Below are 18,130 nucleotides of genomic sequence, written 5' to 3' on the forward strand. Positions count from 1 at the left end.
GTTTGCAGACGATTTAAAGATAATGCGGCCTGTCAATAGCAAATCCGATTGTGATGCGCTTCAACTAGTGATAAACTCTGTTGCGGAATGGAGTGCTTCCAATAAATTACAGCTCAACGGACTAAAATGTAAGACCATTACTTTTACAAGATCTAGTAACCCGATTACCGCAAGCTACCACCTGGCAAACATCCCGCTTGACCGAGTGACTTCAATCAAGGATTTGGGTCTCACTTTGGATAGCAGATTGAACATGCGTGATCACATAATGAGTACATGCAAAAGTGCGAATAGGGTACTTGGCTTTATAATAAGAACAGCATCCCAGTTCCACGATGACAGAGTAGCTGTATTGTTATACAATGCCTACGTTAGAAGCAAACTCGAATATGGCGCGATAGTATGGGATCCTTTTGAAAAAAAATATAATTTATTAATTGAGCGTATCCAACGCAAGTTTGCTAGGTATCTATATAAAAGGCGATATCAATATTATCCGTTTCTGTATCCGTCTTTATTTGTTTCTGGAATGGTGGGGTTTGAAACTCTGGAACTGAGACGAGTTTTAAAGACACTGGTTCACTATTGCTTACTTTTGCGTCACAAAGTGGATAACCCGTGCGTCTTAGAAAAGCTTGGACTATTTGCGCCGAATCGTTATACAAGCGTAGTAGGCCGCAGAGCGCGGCGCGCTCGTAACTTATTTGCCCTGCCTGCCGGAAATCGTACGTGTACCGTGCACGCCTGCAACGCACCCACCACCAGAGCCATCGTAATGCTTAATGAGTTTCTGTCGCAGATCCAGGACGCCGACGTGTTTGCCGACAAGTGGCATATTCTCTCAGCGGCATTAAGTCGCTTTGTTAATTTAAAATATACTGAAATGTTAGATTATAAGGCGTAATAAGTTTTGTACATAATTTTCATACTTTAAGTTTGTATTTTAAGTATAAGTTTAATTGTAAATCTTGCTGGACGTGTTGGCGCACGCTGTAAGTCCGCAAGTTTTCTTTACATAAATAAATAAATAAATAAAATCTGAGGTGCACTGTCACTGCACCTGTCGCTCTAAGACATACAGTTGACTAGTCCCTTGTACGTGTAGTTATACCCACACTTTGATCACCACTTACGATCCTCGCATATTTTCTTTCGCGAATTATTCTCGTCATAAATGTACTAGAAATATGTACTCAACAAAAATACACAACGGTGACAAACTTTTTCTAGCAGCTATATGTCATATTCCAAAACATCGAATGGTTTTTAAGGGTTCGATATTGACTTTAATAGCAATACAAGCGTTCTAATTTAGGGACCATAAATGACATATCTTTAAAGGCCAACGCAAACCGGAATGAAATGAGGATCCTTTACGATTCTGCGGCATCCGCCGACATCCCATCGGTCGCTTGGATTACAAATGGATTACAATTTGTTTCACTAGCAACTACGCAGTGAAGCGCAGCGCATCTAGGTGCAAAACCGGTGGATTCCGTTGCATATCGATATCGTCTAGCGTGCTCTTCAATACCGCAAAGACAAATGCGCCACGATGCTCTGAAGCCGGTCTCAGGTCATTATTTCAATTAATTGAAATTGCATAGAATATGCATTGAAGAATTTAATGTCCTCTGAATTGCCAGCCACCGCTTTGCGCTGACGCTTACACTAACAAAATTTGATCCCAAAAAGCCATAGATAGGTAGAGTGCAAAATACTTCTCGAAATTATGACAATCTAGGAAGAGTACACTCCAATATACGAGTCACAATTAGGGCAGTAATGGTCGGCGTTCTGGCAGGAATCTTTGCAATACGGGATGCAAACGCAGCACCAGCAACTGGAATAGAAGAAGAAAAATCAGTATACGCCTTTCTACAATGTTCTTGACATTTCTTTATGAAATTAATCAAGTCGTGTGCTAGTAAGTGCCTGTTATTGGTGTACGTTGCAGTACTACTGGAGCTTAAAAAGCTGAGGCGCACTGCGCATGTCACCCTGAGACAAGTCCAATCATTTGATTAGGGTTCAGACGACACAAATTTAATTCTTTTTGAAAAGCAACTAGTCGCGGAATCACGCGATACTCGTGCTACATTTGGGCTCATTTGGGGTCCGTTACAACTTTAAACCGATCTCGGGTTCAGATGCTACAAACCCAGGTTTCCTCTATGGGAGCTGTGGGTTCAATTTTCGGTAGAATCACGTTGAAAACGAACTTTTCTAAATAGGTTCTGGTCTAAGTATTTTGGCACATAGTGAATTACGTTGCTTTGGTACTCATTAGTGTAATTGTCTGGCAAGTTATTAAAAAAAATTACTACTTTTGGGTAGTTCTTTTTGATTTCACATAGAAATATATGTTATTCCGTTTTCTTAACTTATTAAGCACAATTAAACTATAATCAACGAGCTAATAAATGTGATCAAAAAAGTAGTGAGGAATATAATGACCTAAAGTTTATATCGATGAAATAAAAATTAATTCTGGATGTAGTGCGTCGGGAATCTTAATTGGACCGTGGCGGCCTACTGCCACAATTTTATCCTCAGATGCAAACTTAACTTACCCCAAACTACAAAGAGCTAATGCAATCAGGTGAGTTTTTGTTGAAGGTTTATATTCAACTCTGGTTACAATTTCTGCTCCGCAAGACTGACAGGTCATATGGGAAGGTTTCGGCCCAACCGGTGGGCTGACCACTATGGCTGAAACTACGTTTGGTTGTATAGGGTTCTGGACGATGACTCCACCAGGGACCACATTAACTGGGTCTGGTGGAAGCTGCTGGTGAGGGTACGTTGGCACTCCAGAGTATGGCAGTGGATTCCCAGATTTTTCTGAAATGCGTATTATTTTGTAAGTATAATTATTATCTCGGTACAATTTTCCAGGGCCGTCTGATTACACATCAATGATTAGTGATGAAAGAGACTCAGTCTTTATAGGCCTTTTAAGAAACCTCGACTAATTTTTAACGCCCCACGACTAGTCTAGTCTTTAACCCTCAAGACTTGAGTCATAAGACTAAAACTGAAGACAATTAGTCTTGACTCGAATCTGTTAACCTTAGAAAGCCTTATAGCCTCGGGAATCATGAGCAGTATGATTTTATTTCTACCCGCAAGATATTTTATCTTACGATTGATGGATCATGTTAACGTAGCTTTGTTCACAGAAGTCAGTTAATTATAACCATAGATTTAGTATATAGGTACCCATAGATTGGCAATGCAAGTGAAAGAGAGTTAGTATAAACGTATGATAGAACGAGATGGGTAGACGAGACCACTTCATTATAAGCTATGAGGCTATATGAACCTAGGGTCAGCTGACAACGAAACAAATTTCGTTTATTTTTGAAAAATAATTGGTTTTAAAATGTGAAATAGTGTTAAACGGACGTTTATTAGTCATTGTAAAGTTTTCAGTGTCCGGATGTAACTTATCTAAAAAGGAAAACTCGCAGAATTGTACATTTCACATGTAAGTACTATTTAAATTTTTAGCTGTCTAAAAGCACTACCACAAAAGTTTTTTACTTAAATATATCCGTAAAATTATACCATTCAAGTGCATTAATAACCCAAATGTATACGAATTCAATTAAAAAATATATCAAATACGTGAATTTCTGAAATTCATAACCCCACTTTCATAGAGATTGACGCAATCGATAAATGTTATCGAGATGTCATTAACTGAAAAAAAGAAAGGCAAAGGCGTGACTTGCATACAGCCGAAATCATCTTCATACTTAATTTTTTTTTATTTATTGAATCAGAAATTTCTGGATTTAGTACTTTATATTTAATTAATATTGCATTAGTACATTATATTTTGTTTACATTAAAACGAAAATTTCTTTTAATAGCATAGTTGAGGCACCCATTTTTTATGTTAATTATTGTTGTTGATTCAGATTTCCTCAAAACATTGAAGTACGACAGAAATGGCTTATAAAGCTAAAGAAAGAAGACTTTCCAAAAAGTTTTCAAAAATATGCAGCAAACAAACACTTTGAGGAAAAATGCTTTTAAATAAAACGCCTTTAGAGGCAAGCAAAGAGTAAAGCTACGTTCTGGTTCTGTACCCACATTATTCATGCGGTATGTCTTACAATTAATTGATTTTTGTGTAGCACTACCCTCATCAACAAGAAATCAGCGATTTATTGTTGTTAGAGTTCTGTTCTGTTCCAAAATACGATACTGATTTTTTTCAAATTTGGTACACATATTCATTTGTGTGACCAAAACGTGCAACGTAAATAAATTAATTCTAAATTTTTAAGTCACTATTGGGAGGGAAAGTTCTTAAGAATATATATTTTTTGTAATTATGAAATATAAATATTTTTAAGTTGTTTAAGAAAATAGACAAAAATTGATCATTCTACCCTTTATCTTCGAAACTACAGAGCCTAAAGTTTTGAAAAAATACAGAAATTGTCTTTAAATTTCCTACTATTGCGCGAATAAACCTATATTTGCTGTTGGAATCTATTGGAGAACATATTCTTCTACTACAATGTTAAGTTTGTACCGAAACCTCTCCGCGCGAGTTGAACTCGCACTTGGCCGGTTTTTTGGTTCTATTACTTATCTGCAAATTCACTGTTGTGATGCACTTCTATGTTATCATATCATACAATAATTATAATAGTTATATTTGTTTGTAGGTTGCGGTCGTCAGCTTGGTTCGTGGCCTCCATACTATCGCGCCGTAACTGATCATGGGTCTTATCACCATTTTGTAGAGCCATAGTGTTATCTTGGGTGAAAGTCCCCATTGTTTACCTACCATCCTGTGGCACTACCAGAAGGTGATAGTAGCTTTCTTAATTTTCTATTGAATCATTAATTAACTAGTTAATTAACGTCTCGGTATTTTGCGTTAAGACATTTTGGTGAATACAACGAAGTGAAATGCCGGTGTAATATGTTAATCGATATTAAAGTTAAATCAGTGGATGGCGCAACACTATTTATCTTGCACACATGCACATTATACGCACACAGATGTATTTTTGTTTTGGTCTCGTCTCCAATACGTCAGGGCCAATCTATGGATATACTAAATCTATGATTATAACCAATTCAAGAATTGGTTTTTTGGGAATTATTTGTTTCTTTAATATAAAAATGAATGGATACTGAACCCAACAGTCAAAATATTTTATCAAATTTTAGTGTCTCGTTTGACCATAATGATGAATGAAACATACTATTTTATTTATGAACGTTTTAAGTGGAGGTCCACAGTCTCTGCCTACCCCTGAATGGGTGACAGGCGAGATTTTAATGTATATGTTTGTTCTATGTATTACAGATAAATTGTATCTCACTACTGTGCACGGGTTTCTAATGAAGTTTAAACAAAAGTACCAGGACTTCATAATAAGAAAAGTGGTTACAGATCAATATTACACAAAATAAAAAAAGGACATTAGAACTGGATTTCCATAGACTTCATTTACTCGCAAAAAATGTATTGGATGCAATCATTATATAATTAGGTCTTAAAATCTCATACCTATTGCTTAAATCACTCTTTAAATCCAAATTTTCATTATAAGTAAATAAACGTGATTATTTACTACATACTACGTCATTTTTATTTATAATCTTAGGGTTTAATAAGACATAAAATAGATATAAGTCCATTACAAACAACTCGAGTCGTTTAAGTCGTGTAACTCTTTTAAGTCTTTTAGTATAACGACTGAGTCTTATTAATAAAAAACTCGAACCTCCAGTCTTAATTTTAGAGTCGAGTCCTGTAAAATTGAGTCGAGTCGTTATAAATCGCCTTAAAAGACTGAGTCTCTTTCATCGCTATCAATGATATACACTTCCAGACTTTGCAGCATGAAAGATACGGACAAAGTCAAGTACCTACTTGAAGGAAAGATAAATGTATTGTCGATTGCTTAGCGAAATAATTTGTGTAGTTTGAATAAATGAAATACATTTTCACAAACATTCTCGGAAATATTTGCATTACTTTCATAAAAAGAACCTACAAAGTTTATCATTTATGAAGCATGCAATTCTTTGATAAAATAAGCTTAGAATAATAACGCATAGAAACCTAGTCCGCACACGCTAAGTGAGGCAAATTGAAGCGCGCCAAAAGGGCCTACACGAGCGGGCGGGCCTTCAGTGCTCAAGGTCAATTTGCACTGCGAACAGATCAAGAATTTTAGCTAAAAATGACGAAATGTGCGGTAAATGAGTTTAAAAATACGTCAGACAAACATAAAATAGATACTAACATCACATTCCACAAGGAAGTAACGCGTTTCAACTTGTATTTTTATATAAATATTCACTAAAACCGAAAAGTAACCTACTACTAAAACTAGCCTACATGAATTTGATTTTTGCCTCACTTGTGACAGTTCGTTTGATAGGAAACTATCATTCTATGCGTTATTATACTAAGAAAATAAGTATATAAATCCATTTCTGTCCGTCGCTCTCAACTACTAAATATCTTCTAAAAAAAGAGCTACGCAAACAGACTACAGAAACGTTATAACAACCAACTGCTTACTAGCATGAGTGAACGTATTAGCGAGAATTAAAAAAAAAAATTGTTTATGGTATTACTTATTTTGCGTTTAATTATGATGCGCAATATGTACCTGCACCACATAGTTAAAAAAATACATTTAACATTAATTAATTATTCTATAGCCTTTTATTGTTTCCATGCATTCAAGAGAAAAGCACACACATATATACCTTTATAAATGAAATGAAAAGCATATAACAACAATATCGTAAATCCCATTAATCGCATAAAAAATGCAAGACTTTGAGTACATTTAAAGTTGCTTCTAATGGTAATAAATTGGTATTCATTTGTTTATAATTTAATTACCGGGCTTTATACACGTTAAAGAAATATTATGCAACATACATTTACGAAGGACGATAGATTAAAACGGAATGTGCGTAATATTATATTAATGAACAAGTATGTGTATCTTTATTTCTTGCACTCAATGTATTCATGCAAAAAGTAACAATATCATTCAAAAATTAACATTTTTGAGGATAATATGACGCATAAATTTTTATAAAGACAATTGGTTTATCGATCGAACTTCACTAAAAAATATACAATCAAATAAATGAATCAATTGAAAAGTTTTCGAAGACACTATCTAGTTTGTTTGTTTTTCCGCAAAACAAGATTCCCTTTATTTTATGTGTTCAACTGCAAAATAAAAAAAAAATACGGAATCAGTGAAAGAATATGCAAAACCAATGCCAAAACCCATTAAACTCACCTTCCATTTCGATGAAACTTATTTCCAACACTTAATGAAACTCTTTTAATTAATTTTTTAAAACGTAGCTATCGGTCACCACGCATGGGTGGTAATTTGCATTTACTTTTAAGCTAATGGCGCGCTGAAATAGATACAATAATTGTTTAGGTACAGTGTTGCTAGTTTATAGAATTTCTGCTAATGTGTACAATTTTAAATACATGGATGTATAGAAAAGTTTGCGATCTCGTTATAGGTATAATCTAAAGATAATGTTTACAGTACCGTCACGCTATGATGGCCGTTTTGACAAATTACTATAGTGAAGTCACAATTCATTATCGTAAAAAACATAATCAAATGCGAGTCGCTTCTTTAGGTTTTTAGATTTATAACTAGTATTGCAAGGGCTAGTTGATTAAAAAGTTATAATAAAACGAAAATAAAAATGTTTACTTAATATATCGTCAATTCGAAACTGCTTTGTTTTGCATTGAGCTTTGACGCGAGCTTGCCGGAAATAGAAGTTATGCTCGTAAATTATAAGTGACGATCGTATTACATTTCATTTAAATTAAAAAAAAAATTAAGAGTTATGTGCGAAATTTATACATCCATAAATTATACTGCAGGTCATCATTGAGAACAACGTACAGCAATTAGCTCCGTCAACGTAGTTATGAATTAATACGAAACTTGAGGAGCTGACAAACGTCAAAACAGCCATTTAGTTAAAGTATAAAATTTTTAGCTGTAGTTTTGCTTAAAAAATTGGAGGCCAACTGACGAGGACGACCGAGAATCAGGTTCTTTAACCGAATTTAAAAAATAAATGCAATTATCAAATAGGTCATCATCAACTCATTATACATCCAACTGCCGGGCACGGGTCTCCTCTCAGGCGAGGGTGTAGGCTATAGTCCGCCACGCTTAGGTTAGGAACTTCCCACGTTTTTCGAGAGTTGTGGACCTTCTTCGACGTGCAGATCTCATCGCGATATATTCCTTCTCTGAAAAGCTTGTGGTAAATTTCAAATTAAATTTTGCACATAAGTTCTGAAAATCTCAGAGGTTCTATCCCCAATTCGAACCTCAGAGGTGATTAAACCGTTAAGCTACCACGGACTAAAACTGGTTTAATACAATTATTACCAACTAGAATTATTCGTATTCTGTCTCTGTATTTTATTACATCACGTTCTGTTGTTTTGCCAAGGGAATTAATTAATAAAATTATTTATTTTAAATTTGTATTGAATTGATACCGTGGCAGACGCTATATCAACTAAGCCACGGAATGAACCCGCGGACCTCGCGAATTGTTCTTTGTGCTTATTGTCATGTCTTTTATATTTGGTTTTTCAACGACTGTTTAGCCGTAGCGCCATCTATGAGAAATCTAAGTGTTTCGTCACCCAGTTAGATACGTTTACAGCTACCAGCTCCGTAGAAATGTCGCAAAATTATTTATTTTTCAACAAGCACAAAATCTGACTTGCAAGAAACTTCACCTGGGGCCTTACCATGAACTCTTATTACAGTTCAGTATAGGTTCGTAACAAAGAAGCGGGACGGTGATATACACTTCATGTAGCGCTGTCTCACAACGATTCATTTTACGTTAAAATGAATCGTAATAAGAGTTCATGGTAAGGCCCCAAGTCTTCTTCTTATCGTATCGATAGCATACACTATAGTATTGTGGCCAGAACTCGACCACGTCGACCGCGTCGCTAATAGCCGCCATTAAATCCTTAAGCGTGCATATGATAGGGCATGCAAGCCACGATGTGAGGTGGGCCATCGTTTGAGTCTCACTGCACAAACAATCCAGTTTACAACCATCCGAAAATCTCCACCTGAACAAATTGTCCTTACTTCGACCAATCTAAGCCCGAAACCTATTTAAAGACTTCCAGATCAGCGATGGCAGACAAAGGCTTCCAGAAGGCGGGACAAAGATATATGGTATTCTTTCGCGCCAAAGGTTGCACCTCTCTAGAGTTCGCTCGGTACTCATAGGATCGACACATTTGATGACACTTTTTCGGCTCTTCAGTTTCCGTTGCATTGTGAAGTGATCGTGCATAGGATGCAGCGCGTCGATGCAATTTTGGCTCTTACTGACCACATATGATTAGGAGAATACGGTAAAATTTGACAAAAACAAAATGACAACACATGCGTAGATAAAAATAGACAAATATAAGTATTAGACAATCTCTGATAACACTAAAATACCAAAGTGACAAATAAAGCCCTATTTCTGATAACAAATAATTTTATTGCTTTTGAGTAGGTGTAAAACCAACACCTTATCTGCATGAGTAACACCTACTTGGTCTTGCAACTGCTTATTGCGTTTATCAGCACTTGAGTAAATACATGTGTGAAAATTGTCTGTCTATAGGCTAGGCAAAGTTTATGTGTGACTTCCTTGATATCATGTGAAAGTACTTAATGTGCTACCTCCATATGAATATATTATTTGACATTGAATATTCCCTTGTTACTTGTCCATAAACAGATTACATTACCAGCTCAGGGAGAGGAAAAAATATTCCTGCTACAAAACCAGATAATGTAATAGGAATATTTGTTCCCCTTACAAAATCAATATGGCGGACCGATAAAGTACGACTGATTCGTTCTGTGTACCGTTTAGGTTCATGGATTTCTCTCATAGAAAAGTTTAAGGAGACTGGTGTCATGACTGCGGCATCACAGTACATGTACTAAAATATTTTATATGCCCGTAAAATAATAATTTCGTTAAGAAATAAGATATCCATAACATTAACCATAGAACTAAGTCCAAACTCATGGTACCACGATTTGGTTTAACTAAGGTAAACGGTTCTTTTATGGGGAACTGTATACTTTTTTACAATAAGATTCCGGAGAATATATTAAGATTACCATTTCCTAAGTTTAAAACTTACATTAAAAGTATTTTATTTGAAAAGTAATATTACAAAATTGTACACTACGTGTTAGATAAAGATGTATGGAAAGACAACGTGAGTCCAGATTCCACACAAATATGATTGAAATTGTATTCTATAGCATTTAAGTTTATTTGAAAAGAGCAATTCCTAGAGTTTCTTGCGCGTTCTTCTCAGGGAGGTCAGCGTGTCGTGGTGAATGTTCACTGATCCCACGGCGCCGACTCAACCGGCGAGAGGGAAACGCGGGGGGGCTTTAGTGGGGTAGGCCCTTTAGTAGGGTAGGCCCTTTAGTGGGGTAGGCCCTTTAGTGGGGTAGGCCCTTTAGTGGGGTAGGCCCTTTAGTGGGGTAGACCCTCCAGTCTGGAGGGAGAGTCCCCACATAACTCCTGAGTCTCGCTGGGCTCAGGGGTATCCATAAAGATTTCCACCCCGTCAAAAAAAAAAAAAAGGGAGGTCAGCGTAGTGAACGAGCAGTAGCTTAGAAATGACGCTTTCAAGTGTAAAAATGTTACCTATGGAATGAATTATTATTTGACTTTGAGAAAAAAAACATTGTATTAATAACGTACACATGTAAATTCAAAAGCTTTGCACATACTTAAAAGCCTTTACAACCACATACACACGATTGCAAGACAAGTAATATTGGCATGGGGAATAAAAGCAAACGCGCCATTCTTGAGAGTTGCCTACACAAAGTCACAAATTCATTTAATAATAATAATAACGCACACACTCATAGCCCCGCACTAGGGCTATATAAACCCTGTATCACGAGTGCTATGGACACACACATAGACAACCACCAATTACGCCCAAACTCACGAGAGGTACAAATATTTCGAACCGGGGATCTCGGCGTGGCAGACCAGCATGGTTCGGCCACGAAGGCTTTGCTTATGCATTAGCATATAAGGGCAGAGTATATATTATATATCAGTATTCTAATTCAAAATTTTCTATTTTCGAAGTTTAAAACTATAGTAAAACAAAAACTTTTTGAAATTGTTAATACGGAGGTAATACACATTGAAGGCTGCTGGTGAAATTATCAACAGGCAGATGGGATTTGTCAATTTATGTCTCAGTGTGACATGCGCAGTGGCAGTGCCCCTCACATCTATACGAATTAAAGCTCTACTGGCACTGCATCTGCTATGGAGGCGCACGACTGGCTCGTCCCATCACTGGGTATTACAAAAAACAAAACTAGCGTCAAAACTTTGATATTATTATTGATACAAAAATCGAACACAAAGAAATGATCCTTCGATCGAGTTTTTCACAGCTCACAAAATACAAAGTACTGTAAACAAACGTATAAATAATTTCATAATTTCAGCTAACTTGGTATATTGTTTAGTTGGTGAAAAGCGGTGGCCCCGGCGTGACAGACAGCGGGTCGAGCCCTGTCAGATCAAAGGAATTTTTCTTTGTGTCCGGACTTGTTGTATCAAGTTGAGTTTTTTCACAAAAAATATACGAAAAACATAATGTAAGTCAAAACATTTTTTTAAATTAACCTGCTGTGTCCCACTGCTGCGCAAAGACCTCTTTCTCCTTTCGAATTCCATATTTCTCTGTTTTACGCAATGTTTGGCCAGTAATTTAAAGTCCAAGTCATCCCCGCCATCATTTTCTTGTTCTGTCTCGTCTTCGCTGGCCGTTCTCCGGCGCCCATCAAGTGGCTTTGTAAGCCTTTCTTTGTGTATGGTGCATGCAACAGGTGTATCCAGTCCCATTTTAGCTTGGCAGTCCTTTTCCCGACGTCGGCTATGCGTGTCACCGAATACAGTGCCAATCATCATCAATATTTCATAGTGCTTCAAATCATGACTGTGTGTGAGTTCTGGCGACAGCGGCTTTGATAGTAATCGAAGCTTAAAGCATTTCCATTGTTTTTTCTTCCGTACATCAATACAAACGACCTCATTTTAGGGTCCATAAGTGAGTTAACTTTACGCGCTAGCGTAAACCGGCGGGCGGCGGAGCATCGAAGAGGATTGTGTGGCATAACGAGCATCCGCCAGCATACCGCAAAGTTCACCATAGTATCGCGGCATCCGCCAACATGCCACTGGTCGTTTGGATTACATTCCGTTCTACTGGCGACTACGCAGTCGAAAAGGACAGAGTATTCAGACGAATTCCTACCTGTACCTTATTACGATATAAATAACATACAATATATATTGAAGAATCCTCTGCCTTGCCACACATTACTTTGCGCTAGCGCTTACACTGACAAAATTGGGTCTCAAAAAGCCATGGGTAGTAAGTATGGTACAAGATGATGCTCGAAATGACGAGAAGCTAAGGACGTAGTCCAATGCACGAATCACAATTTGGACAGTAGTGATTTGCTTTCTGGCAAGAATCTTGGAAATACAGGATGCAAACACAGCACCAGCAACTGGAATAGAAGGAGAAAAATCAGTATACGCTTTTCTTCAAGGTTACTTCCTAACACGGCGGTGCGATCCTTGAACAATCATTTGACGACTCGGTGGTTCAAAGGTTCTCTCTGTGGGCGCTGCTGGATGATAAGATCTCGGGTTCGATTCCCGGTAGGACCAATTCGAAAACGGTATTTTCTAAATTGTTTCTGGTATAAATATTTTGGTCCAGATTGAATTCACTCTGTAAGGGTATTTCTTGTTCAAGGAATTACTTAGTTGGAAACTACATATGTAACAAATGTCGTTGTCGGGAACATTATTAAACATTAAGAAAAACTTATTTCTATTACTTTTGGGTATTTACACAGTCTTTTTGATTTCACATACAAATAGATGGATTTTAAGAATTGGTACTATTATTAAGAATATATATACCAGTATATAATAATGAGCAACGAGTTAAAAAAGTAACCACAAAAGTAATGAAGAAAATTATCGTGACCTAAATGTAGGTTTTTACGATACCATGTGACGGGAAGAACAAGACGACTTGTCCGTCACTCGGCGCATGCGCGCCTGGCGTTAAGCGACACGCCTGTCCATAGCAGTCATAGTGCCAATCAGAACTTAAAATCGCAAGGATCTAAGACGTGCTGCCACTGCATCTGTCACCTTGAAATATAAACTGACAAGTACCAATGTGCCTATAATATATATAATTTCCTCAACCCGTTATTACCCTTCAAAACTGGAACGTACTAATGCACACATTACTGCTTGGCGGCAGAAATATGTAATATAGCGTAATTCTCTCGACGAGCACTTTCATAAGTAGCTCTACTGCTTCTAAAACTACTGCTACAAATTTTATGTAGATAAATTCAAGATATGACGTATCGAGAAGCTTAATAAAATTAAATTTATTTAACTTACCAGAAACCCCTAAGAGCTAATGCAATCAAGTTACTTTTAGTTGAAGGCTTCAATTCAACCCTGGTAACAATTTCTGCTCCGCAAGACCAACAGATCATATGGAAAGGTCCCGGCCCAACCGGTGGGCTGACCAGGATAGCTGAAACTACGTTTGTTTGTATAAGGTTATGAACGAGGACTCCACCAGGGACCACATTTAATAGATCTGGTGGAGACTGCTGCTGAGGATATGTCAGCACTCCAGAGTATAGCGGTGTATTCGCAGATTTTTCTGAAATACGTATTATTTTTAAAGTATATTTATTATTAATTAAATTTTTATTGAATTGATATTCAATTATTTTTTGTGAAATTACTCCACTAGTTTGTTATAATTATTAATACAAAGATCGAACACTCAGAAAAAATTCCTTCGATCCGGTCGGATTCGAACCGACGTCTTCTTGCATACAGTGCCAGACGCTATACCAACTAAGCCACGGAACGAACCAACGGACCTCACGAATTTTTCTATGTGCTTGCGTCGTGTCTTTGTACTTGGTCTTTCAACGACTTTTTAGTCGTAGCGCCATCTACGTAATTAATTAACTAACGTACAGTAATTGAGAGAAAATTCCTTAAATTCGAGTGTAGCAAATTCAACCATTAAAATAATTGCTCCTTATAAAATTTAGGCGCTATTTACAAAAATAAGTCTTCATGCGTGAATATTCCGCACGCCGTTGAAAGCTTGTCTTTGAATCAATAATGCTTGCTTCACGAAGTAGACAAATTTTTGAAAAGGATCTTCTTACAATTCCTGCAGAAGTTTCGATATCATCTACTCTATTGACGACATCAGTGCCAGGAAACACGAGTAGTAGCTCTACCTAATTTCTATTTTGGTGGTGGTACATTATCCTCCTTTAGAATTGCTAGAGCGTTCATCTTCAATGCGTCTTTACAAGTACGCCATTTTAGTCTCAGTTGAAGCTCTGAGACATGTTCTTTGCTCCATCTGGACCAAATATGTTGTCTATTTATGTAACAAGTCGCGCTCTAGTTCGAGTCTGTGAGTATTAAATATACTCACGAGTTTTTCTACGTGCTGGTTATCGTGTCTTTGTATTTGATCAACGACTTTTTAGCCGTAGCGCCATCTATGAGAAATCTATGAAAGTATTTCGTCACCCAGTTAGATACCTTTACAGCTACCAGCCCCATTAAGATTTTCTTTTTTTAAATCACTATATTGGGGTTTTGTATTTTATATAATTATTCGTTGGCAATAGTAGTTGTTCAGTAAAATTGAACCCTACTTGTCGTACACGAGATTTTGTAGATTAGAAGTCACTTTGAGACGAGTTTAGTAATTTACAACGTTTGGAATTACGTTTACGACTCGAGTTCTTTTTACTCATGAGTCTGTGCTCCGATGACTCGCACTCGACTTGGACTTGTGAGTGTTTTAGGCCAACGACCCGGCAAAATGAGTCGAGTTTATAAATGACTCTTGGACTCCAGTTTTTTACAACACTAGTCCTTTAGCGTCCAAGTCATCTCGCCAACTTCTTCTTGGTCTGCATAGTCGTCACTGGCCGTTCTCCGATGCCCACCATGTGTCCGTTTCTGTGGGTGCATGTGACAGACGTGTCCAGCCCAGTCCCATTTCAGCTTGGCAGTTGTCCCAACATCGCTTATGCGTGTCTTCGAGCGCAGAGCAGTATTCCGGATTCTATTTTTTAAAATCGGTTAAAAATATAAGCAAAATAAGCTGTTCAAAAGCAGTTTTATCCTTCTAAAACTAGTGTTGTTTGTATGTATAAAATCGTAATATTAAAACCATTATTATGATATTACGAAATTGCCTTTTTTTATAATATCAAGTAACGGGACGGACAAGTCGTGCGCCTCATGGTATGCTACACGCCTGTTCATAACAGTTGCAGTGCCACTTTAGCCAGCTTTACATCGCAAAGATCTGACGGGCACTGCCACTGCCAATGTGCCTGTAATTTCACCACCATCCTTACCCTTCAAAACCGGAACGCAGTAATGTTAACATTACTGCTTGGCGGCAGAAATAGGTAAGGTGGCAGTACTTCCCCGGACGAACTCACAAGAAGCTCTACTGCTATGAATACCGCCTTAAATATTTGTGAAATTTTGCGGCCTTAAAAATGGCAACAAAAATGTAATTATATAAAAAGTATAGCCTCTGTTTGCCGTTTTCATCGATTAACACGGGACTCGCGTGTCTGTTACTGCCTAGGGACTCTTTTACTCAATTCATGATATCGACATGCTGTTATAACAAATCGCAAGTCTTTCGGGCCCGATTATTTTTACTCATTTGTACATTTTTATCGTTATCAATGCCATGAGTACAATTATTTCTTTTTTTAACTGACTTCAAAAAAGGAGGACGTTTTCAATTCGACTGTGTTTTTGGAAAGTGGGTACCTCTGTAGTGGTACCATTTAAATTTGAAGAGAATATTCCACCTCTAAGGGTGGCAATCTAGGAGATGAATCCGGTTTCGGTTTCCTGTAACCGGTTTCAATAAAACTTGGCAAATATATGTCATTCCACGCACGTTTGAGGTCGGTTTTATAGTACTGAGATTATTCACTTGTTCGATCGAGAATCAGAAACCGAATGCCACTCCTCACTACTCAAACTTTTAAAACAATTCCGATAGAGATGGCTCCACTGCCGCCAGACGCGCGAAATCAATATTTTTCCTGTTTCCCCATTTCAGCTACAATATTTTAGGCAATTTTAAACTAACAATAAAATATGAAAATTAGAATTGCAAATTAATACGACAGTACAAATGTTCTATAACGAAACTTAACAATGATATAGTACACAGTGGAATATTATTCATTCCCATAAAAAATACTCCACTGTGTACTATTTCATTGTTAAGTTTCGTTTCGTAATGGATTCCATCCATTACTAACGGACACACTATAATTTTGTACAAGACATACGAGTATTTAATATATTAATAATATTTTTTTACGCAACACTCTCATAGCCCCGCACTAAGGAAACCCTGTATCACGGGTGCCATGAACACACACAGGTAGACAACCACAAATTACACCCAAACTTACGAGAGAAATAAATGTAGGCCATACAAATATTTCTCCCGGCCCAGGAATCGAACCCGAGACCTCTACGTGGCAGTCCAGTGTGTTAACCGTTCGGCCACAGAGGCAGTTATATTTCATATATTATTATACTACAAAAAAATAATTAACATATACGTTTTAGAACAAATCATGTCATTCGTCTTTATCACGTCAGAAAAATAACATTAAAAGTAATGCGAAATGTGGATACCTACTTATTACAAAAAATCTACTCGTTTACATCCCTAGTGGAATTACCGAGAAAAATAAACAGTGCACTAGTTTATGTTTTACGAACAATTATAAACAGTCACGTAATACAGCTGATTCCTTTACTCTACATAAATCAGTAAATCGTCAAATTATTAAATTTTCATTGACAATCCATCTCCTTAGAGTATCAATTTGTCGACATGCATTACAGTCGTAGAGGATGGAAAAAAATAATAGTCTAAGTTTACGGTACACTAACACACATAACATACCATGGTGACATAATATGATGGTAGTCTGCGTATTAGTAGTAAGTAAACGTTTATATCGAGTTCTTAGGTTTTCGCGATTGTTACACATAGGAAATGAAACTATTTTTCCGGATTTAAATCGCGTATATTTGTTTTTTCAAACAAACCGACGTTTCGGGCCCTTTACAGGTCCCATGGTCACGGTTGACTGAGGTGGTACAGTCTTCAACCAGTTATGTCTAATATTAATGCAAACCACCCTATTTTTTCACTATAGTTACAATAGTTATTAATTAAATACCTTATTTTTAATTTTACAAAGAAAACATTCCAATTTACGCTACATTAAGTTTTACAAATTATTTTATTGAATGAATTTTTATTAAGGTTAATTTATTATTAATTATTAATAGAAATTAGAAAAAACTAAAACATATTAATTAGTACTGCAGTCTTATGTCTGTTTGGGATTTTTCATTAGAGGAAATACTGGATCCCAAACTGGTGGTACGGAGAAACCATCTTCCCTGTTGAAATAAGGATGTTTTTAATTTTTAGGGTGTTTTTTAAATTGTCGGTTTGTTTGAAAAACAAACATACGCGATTTAAATCCGGAAAAATAGTTTCATTTCCTAAGTAAATGTTTACTTAAGTATGTTTGTATATGTAAATGAATAATATAATGTAGGTATATATATTATGCGCATTTATTATTTGATAATAATTATGATAATGTAAGTTTTTAACAATACATTTAAATTTTTACCACTGGTGCACTCGCACCAGTGTAACTCGCACTCGCGAGTTACAATAAGTGCGAGAGCGCGCGAGTGAGTGAGTGCGTGAGCGCGTGAGTGAGTGAGTGTGTGAGCGCGTGAGTGTGAGTGCGTGAGCGCGTGAGTGAGTGAGCGCGTGAGCACATGAATGCGTGAGAATGAGCGTGCTTGTGTGTGTGTGTGTGTGTGTGTGTGTGTGTGTGTG

At 36.8% G+C, this 18,130-nt stretch overlaps 1 protein-coding gene across 1 annotated transcript; it reads right to left on the reverse strand.

Annotated features, from left to right (window-relative positions):
- Positions 1 to 1,041: 1,041 nt before the first annotated feature.
- LOC113225650 (lipopolysaccharide-induced tumor necrosis factor-alpha factor homolog) lies at positions 1,042 to 7,397 on the reverse strand. The gene is made up of 3 exons (XM_026458019.1): positions 7,305 to 7,397; positions 2,574 to 2,844; positions 1,042 to 1,843 (listed from the first exon to the last, which is right to left on the reverse strand). The coding sequence occupies exons 1-3, from the start codon at positions 7,309 to 7,311 to the stop codon at positions 1,741 to 1,743; spliced, it is 381 nt and encodes a 126-aa protein (XP_026313804.1). The 5' UTR covers positions 7,312 to 7,397; the 3' UTR covers positions 1,042 to 1,740.
- Between the last annotated feature and the right edge of the window lie 10,733 nt (positions 7,398 to 18,130).

The sequence above is a fragment of the Hyposmocoma kahamanoa genome, unplaced genomic scaffold, assembly GCF_003589595.1.
Source record: "Hyposmocoma kahamanoa isolate Upper Pololo Valley unplaced genomic scaffold, ASM358959v1 169, whole genome shotgun sequence".
Taxonomy (NCBI): domain Eukaryota; kingdom Metazoa; phylum Arthropoda; class Insecta; order Lepidoptera; family Cosmopterigidae; genus Hyposmocoma; species Hyposmocoma kahamanoa.

Bases quoted from the DNA above. Each gene is read 5' to 3' on its own strand.
- LOC113225650 (XM_026458019.1), bottom strand. The intron at 1,844-2,573 runs GTAAGTTAAGTT...CTTCTATTCCAG, and splicing joins TTAGCTCTTTGTAGTTTGGG to TTGCTGGTGCTGCGTTTGCA.